Below are 7,303 nucleotides of genomic sequence, written 5' to 3'. Positions count from 1 at the left end.
CTCGCAGCAGCACACGCTTTCCTAGCACAGAACTTGGCTTTTCATTGCTACCTCCTTCACATCTGGTTGTTTTTTCTGGTTTTATTTATGAATTCCTCAGTGAAAATCCCTGTATTTCTTTTGTTTTTAATATATTAAAATTTAGTAATTCTGGATTCTTCCAAAGTTCTACTGCATGGCTTCTGGCAAATATTGCTAGATGTGTTTACAACATTAACAAAATCGGTTTGTGTGTGTCTAGAGACCCTTACTGAATTGCCACTTTTCCTTTCTTTCCCTCTTGTTCAGCAACTTCCCTTAACTCCCTTTTTTATGTTTTATTTACTGTCTGTCACCTTCAAGCTGCTTGTTTTAAGCTTCTCTGATGTCTGCCATGAATGGAAGCCTCCCTCCCTCCCTCCCTCCCTGCCTTGAGCATGACACCACCAGCACGGCCCCGTCAGCAAAGTAACAGCACGAATCTTCAGCAGCAACTGTTTTTTCTCTTGTTTCTTTGTCCCAGTAATTTTTCATTTGAGAGTTGCAGCGTGCTGCTTCCCAGTGCTTCGTCATATCTTAATCGCGATGATACTCCTCCCTTTCCGCTTCTGTGGATCTTCTCTCTCCGCGTTTTGCTGGCGTCTGCGCTGCTTGAAACCCCGCCGCGGAGGGAACTTCTAAAACTGCAGTCCGTTACCAAAACATCTCCTTTCGTTTATAACCCCTGGGATCTCTGAATTCCTACTCTTGTTGAGCTTGTAGCACTTGCGTAGAAGCTGTCTGCTTGCGTTTGCATCCGTCCTTGGTTTTGGCTGAGCGGGAGGCTGGGTGTGGGATGAACAAGGCAGCGTTCCCCGTTCTCTGCGGGGCTGAGCTCGGCCTCTCGCTGTCCTGGTGCCGAGTCTGCTGCTGGCAGCAGACGCCCGAGGAACCACGGGTGCACGAGATGCTGCGACACAGGGAAGTACCTGCACCCCTCTGGGATCCAACTGCTTATTTAAAAAAACAAATCAAAGTACCAGAACTAGTGTATTTTTGAAACAACTCTAAACCTTAACATCAATTAAATGTTTTCCTCTTGGTTTTCACCGTCATGTCAGTGTTTCCTAAATACCTTCTCTGTAACTAACCGGTTTTATCCTCCTGGTTTCTCGTGATGGTGACGGATAATCACTGGTGTGCTACGCTGATCACTGACAAAGAGTGGTCACTCATCTAGAAAAGGCGACCTCTCTTTTTAACGTGTTTGAAGCTGATAACTAGTTTTCAGTTTAACTGAAAGCAAACAAAATACAGAGTTTTGTAACCTAGACACTTTTTGGCTTCAGCTTTTTATTTTTAGTCCCCTTCCAGACGGAGCTCTTTGCCCCATCTAACGCTGTGCCGGCACTCTTTGATGCGGCATGGAAGAGAAGGTGGAAACGAAAGGACGGGCCTCTTGTCTAGCGAGGCCTGAAGCTGCCGCCACCTCTCCGGCGTCTTTCCAGCTTTGTTCCCTACCAGTTTGTTAATGCTGCATTTCCTGAGTACGTACAGAAAACGTTGCTGGAGGTGCAGCTGCCTTCGTAACTTAATGGAAACCACAGTGATCTTTTTCCCCCTAGGCTGCATATAACGTCCCACTTGATTTTTAAATGGTCACACATTATAAATAAGTTTACAGTTTATGGATGGCACCACCTGGAAGTCTGGATAGGAAACTAAATTCAGCAAGCGTTTCCCCAGCAGTGCAATTTTAAAATCGACCAGCAAGCTTGAACCACGTTTCTACCACGTTTCTCAAAGCCTGTTGCAGGAAGGCGAGGACGGAGCCTCGGCCGATGCCACCCACGGCTCTCTGGAAGCGTCACCCTTCTGCTGCCCCTCACCCCAGTGGGTCCCAGCCGCTGCTCCGGTGCCAGAGGTACCCAAGGCAGACGGGAGGAAAATGTACCTGCTCGCCGCTGTCGAACCCTCCGCGGCTTCGGCAGAGGGCACGGTGCCATCAGAGTTACGTTTCCGCACCTTACGGTGCGTTCGCAATGTCTTCCACTTGCAGCACCAGTCAGGGTGCAGCGAGAGCTCTTACCTTTCAGAAATTATAGAAATTTTATCACTTTTTATTGAAAACTGCACTGAACGCTAAATGTCCACCTTTACAATAAACAAATACAATAACGGTAACACACTAAAACAAAACATACTTCTGATAGCCGTTGGTTGGTTGTTTTTTTTTTTTCCGTTTGGGACAGCTTAAGCTTTTTTTTTGTCACAGAAACAGGAATGTACCCATACAAAGGCTCAAAATAGGCCATCTTTTTAAAAACAAAAAGGCGATGATTCACAAAAGACTATGAATATAACATGTAACTAGTTGATACAAATCTAATAGGATTTGTTAAAATCAGTCACATCTAATAACACATTTTGAAGTGTTCTTGTATAAAATATCACGTGAAGAAAAGAAGACTTTTTATCAATGTCTAAAAAAGTGGGTTTTGTTCATAGACAGTCTGACAAGTTACCATAAAAAGTGTTTCCTGAGACATAAGGAAATGCAACATTATTCTTGAACCCTTTCCAGCTCAAGACTTTTTTTTTCCACTTGATAAAATAGCTGCAGATTTAAAACTGAGAAAATATATTTGAGTACAAATAGTGTGTGAAACTTAATACTTTCTTCTTTTTTTTCTTTTTTTTTCCTTTTTTTTTTCTATTTTTTTTTCTTGCATCATTGCAGGGCGTAGGTGAATGCACAGCTACTTTATTCAGTGTATTGGGCAGAGAAGAGAGTGGCAGTTTGGTTTTTTTGATCAGCCAGGGAGGGCAGCGGCCGTTGCCAGGAGCCCTTTCTGCCCTCCCCAGCCCACGGATCCCAGCTGGACCGGCTAGAACTTAAACCGGGCAGGAGAACTTGTGTTACACGTCACTGGCCCTGTGAAACTGCAAAAAGGATTATTATTACTATTTTTTTTTTTTCTTCCACTTCTAAACCAGTACTGATGCCTCCTGTTAGAAGAGGTAACCAGGTAAGAGAGTAAGGAAAGGGCTGAAGCCACATAATGGTTTCCTCTAACATTTCAATGTTAACTCTGTAACGATGGCTTAATGCAATGGTTTAACAACAGGTGCAGAAGCCCTGTTCTTCCCAAGGAATTGAGGGGGAAAAAAAAATAATCTATTTTTATTCATGTGATTGATGCACAGATGAAGGAAACTTAACACACAATAACAGAAGTTGATCATTAATGTATCACATCCTAGTTTTCAGCGCTTCAGTAAGCAGGTGACTTCTTCAGGGCTTCTCCCCAGTCTTGACCGCTATCGCTTTGTCGTTAACACTGGAACATCAATGATGCGTCTGTCCAAAATCAACATTACAAATTTCGTATCAAATTCTTTTTTTAGTTCATGTATAACTTCTTTTCCAATGTCTCTTGGTCCTAAGTTTATTGAATGATTTTTAAATTATCTGCTATTGCTCGTTGGGATGTTCCCTGTTGTCCCCGTGTTTTGTGGGCTGGTTAGGAGATGGAGCTTGGGAAGGATGTGCCACCGTGGGAAGATTGTGAGTAACAGGGATGCCTCCGGGAATGATGCCTTCCATAGCTGCCGGTATTCCTCCCGGTGCGACACTGACCATCCCAGGTGGATACCTGGGAGAGGGGACAGAGAGAGGCAGGTTTGTCACCTCAGAGCTCGCCACAGGCAGCGCGAGTCGCCCAACCACCGTTGCAGAGGCTACGGAGAAAACAAGCAGCAAAGAGCTTCCACTTCTCTACTTAGGGCCGAGTTCGGGTTTTCTTTTAAATAAGACGGGATAGCTCAATGCGAAACGTTAAACCAGCACTGCCGTGTCTTGGGTAAGCGTCCTCCACTGTATCTTCTAACAGGTTCTTGAACCATAAGGAAACCTCTTTTGAAAAGTTGGGTAAGGAAGCATCTTGAACGCTCTCTGAAACGCCAAACGCTAGCATGCTGACTTAATCATCCCTTTGAACACCTACACCCAGCTTCTAAGTTCTCCCTCTACAGAAAGTGAGCTGCATCTTCCTCACGTAACTGGAGAGCACAGCTGAAAAATGATCTAGTCCGTCTTCCTTTCTAAGAGCAGGGTGGGTTATATGGCTTCCAAGAACTAACAATGAGTTTGAGAAAGGAGAAGAAATGAGAATTTCTTGAGCTGTCCCCAGGGAAGGTGGCATGTGGGAGCAACAAAGCCAGAAGGCTCTGGAGGTCCGTGGGACTAAGAGCCCAACCGCATGGCCCTCCCTGCCGCTCCGTCGCCTTAGGGAAAGGTGGAGGGGGAAGCCGGGAGGGGAAGGGAGGTTTTTACCTGCCCGTGAAGGGGTGTGAGCTCGGCCCAGCTTACAGGGCCACCGGGACCGCGGCTCCTGAGGAGCTTAGCAAGGATGAAGCACCCTGCAGAGGCAGAGGTTAAGCCGGGAAGCCGAGGCTCGTCCTCAGGGTAACGGCACTGCCCCCGTGCTTCGGGGCGGGCAGGAGCAGGACCAAGGGCGATGCTTTCACCATGTTTGGATGTTCTGGTCTACACATCTGGTTCTGCCCATCAAAGCTGGCAATCGCTGCCGGTGACCTGCAGGCAGTTGCGAGCGTCCAGGGCCATGGCACGTGCGTTGCTCGGGGCCTTGCCCTCCGGAGGGCTCCGCTCCCTGATGCACTCCTGCCTGCCTCTGCCCTGGAACACGACCTGATGTGCCCTGCGGGGTTTTTTTTTTTGTATCTCAAGAGTATTTTTGGCAACGGTGATATGCTGAAGGCCGCCCGTGCTCCAGCTGAGTCCTCATGCCTAATGTCTCCTATCAGCGTGCTTTCAGCTGTCCAAAGTGGAGCAGTAAGTAACCCTAATCTCAGGGCTTTAGGTGGAAATTAAGCCACCTGACTATGGACCTATATTTGGAGTCTGAACCCCGGCTCATTAACCCACAAGCTGGGCCAGGCTCGCAGCAGTCAGTGCGTGGACAGAAGTGCAGAGCAGAGCTGCAATCGCTCCTTCGCTTTACAAGTTGGGTCCTGCTTGTTTGCGGGCCTGGGGTGGGGTCCTGCCGCTTACAGAGATGCTCTACAAGTGACTGCCGGCCCACCGCAACGAAGGCTTCATCCACGGGAGGTTTATAAACCCGTGGTGAAATCAAGCGGCGTTGGTAAGCCCAAGCGCTGTGACTACTGGTCCCCAAGGAGGGGCATTTTGCAGTCAGCTGCTGAGCCAACGCAGACGTCGTTTTGCTTGGGCTTTCGTGCTCACTCTCTAGCTGGCCTCCCAACCCGTCCCTCTGGAGGGGACCTGGTGGTCCTCGGCTCCTGCTTACCTGTACGTGGCACCATTGAGCTCCGGATGAATCGCTTGCTGATCTATTACTGACCACGGAGCTGTTGTGACGAAGAATTCCTTATTCACGCAGTTTCTTAGGCTTTCTGGGATGCGCCCTGGAGTTGGTAATAAAAGGAAGGCTGTGTCAGGCAGGTCCTAGCTTTATCACTCTCTAATAAGCTACAGTTTTCTCATTTCACTGTTATTCGTTAGTGTAAGGGATGGGGGGGAAAAAAAATCTGATATCCCTTGTTTCAGGAGGGGATGTTTGGGCTGTCCCGGGGTGCAGGGTTGGAGACCAGTTTCCTACCCTCAGTCCCAACTCTCTGCTTTCAGGAAAGCTCTTCCCTTGAGCCCACTGCTTTCAAAGCAGGGGCCAGCCAGACCTGACACTATGCCTTCCACCTTAACAAGGAGGGCAATTTTTAGGACAAGGGAACCACCCGTTTGCTGGACTATGGTGACCACCACCTCGGAGCAAGCTCAGTTACAGCGAGAGTTGGACACAGGTGCCTTCGCTGCTTTGGGATTTGGTTTTGGCTGTGGTCTGCACCAATGTGGGGGGTTAGCACTATTAAAAGGGGCAGCAATTATTGCTTCAGCGTCCCTTTCTTCCCAGTCACGGACACTAGTCTTTGCCGTGCTGCACAAGTGCCCCACTGATTTAAAACAACCCAAACCCCTCATGCCCAAATGACAGAGAAGTAAAACTTGGTTTCCTTTTTTTTGCTGGGAAGAAAATCAGGGTTAGATCCTTTTCCCAGTCTCCTGCTGAGAGATGGGCAGGGTGAAGCCCTATCTCTGCCCCTCCTGGCCCACCTTCCAGGCGCACACAGGAGCTACCCCCAGCTTCTCCGCGGGGCTGGGTACCTGTGATCGCACGCCGTATTTCAGTAGCAGCAGCTTCTCTCATCTCCAGTGACGCCTGCTCGCTGTACCAAGCGGTGTGTGGAGTACAGATTAAATTAGGAGCATCTTTCAGTGGGCCTTGAGCAAAACTGGCAGCAGGGAGAAAAAAAAGATAGATTAATCAATGTTTTAAAAGAGAATGAAATCTGTTATGAATGGCAAAAGGCTAGTGGCCTGCCCTCTGCGTATGCAAGCCTCTGTCCGCAGCACCTCGCCTGTGGCACTTGGGCTGGAAGGAGCCCAACAGCCTCCTGCACCCCCCTTGAAATGGGCACAGAAATGCTGGGGAGGAAGCACAGCTCCAGTGCAGGGCACAAACTGAAAATGCATCCAAAAAAAGAGCCAACAAGGCTGAAAAACCAACCTACTGGTTGGTTGTTCATAATGTTCCCACCTGGGAGTGTCTCTGCAGCAGCGTGGGGATGCGGGGACAGGCTGCGGGTCACCCAGCCCAGGGTGGGAGGGGTGGACATGGGGGTTCCCCCTTTCTAAGAGCACGCTTTCTTTTTTTAAAAAATTGTTTCTGAGAACACAAGCAAACTACCAGTACTACTGCCACCCCCCTCCCCAGTCTGCAGTGAGAGAAGCTGCACTCCCACTTACAACCAACCCCTTCCCAGCAGCAGCCTGCGGGCAAAAATGCCCAACGCTCAACGCAGTAAATGTGTTCTCATGGACTAGTGAGTGCTTTTTTATTTTATTTTTAAAAAACGCACACTGATTTCTTGTCCTAAGCTCCCAGTGTCCCTTTGAACATCTGTAACCCTGGTGCCGGCCCACGACTGATGGATGCTGCAAGGTGCCGTGGCCTTTTCTCAAACCAGCAGGACTGTCCCCGAGTGTTGGCGTTGTGTGACACGAGGTGGGGTGTTGTGTACCCCCCTGGCCAGGCTGCTACAGATGGCAACCCAAGAAAAGACCCCGCCAGCCGGAGCTTTACCTAAACGGTTCAGACTCGTGCACGTCAAGCGCAGCCCCTCGTATCCGTCCCTCCTTCAGGGCTTGAGTTAAGGCCTTCTCGTCCACCAGTCCCCCGCGTGCCGTGTTCACCAGGAACGCTCCCTGCCTCATCTGGCAGCGGCCGGCGGGGAGAGAGAGATGAGA

At 49.0% G+C, this 7,303-nt stretch overlaps 1 protein-coding gene across 1 annotated transcript in view; it reads right to left on the bottom strand.

Annotated features, from left to right (window-relative positions):
- Positions 1 to 3,381: 3,381 nt before the first annotated feature.
- The window catches only part of CTBP2 (C-terminal binding protein 2), a gene marked incomplete at its 5' end in the record, with an annotated part of 44,066 nt that continues 40,144 nt past the window's right edge, over positions 3,382 to 7,303 (bottom strand). Inside the window, 4 exon segments of the mRNA XM_009698150.1 lie at positions 3,382 to 3,614; positions 5,289 to 5,406; positions 6,161 to 6,288; positions 7,140 to 7,270. Of these exon segments, the coding sequence (XP_009696452.1) occupies positions 3,434 to 3,614; positions 5,289 to 5,406; positions 6,161 to 6,288; positions 7,140 to 7,270 (558 nt within the window).

Source organism: Cariama cristata, unplaced genomic scaffold (assembly GCF_000690535.1).
Source record: "Cariama cristata isolate BGI_N322 unplaced genomic scaffold, ASM69053v1 scaffold9034, whole genome shotgun sequence".
In the NCBI taxonomy this organism is placed as follows: domain Eukaryota; kingdom Metazoa; phylum Chordata; class Aves; order Cariamiformes; family Cariamidae; genus Cariama; species Cariama cristata.
Note: the sequence above shows the minus strand (reverse complement) of the source record. Positions and strands in the feature narration are given on the sequence as shown.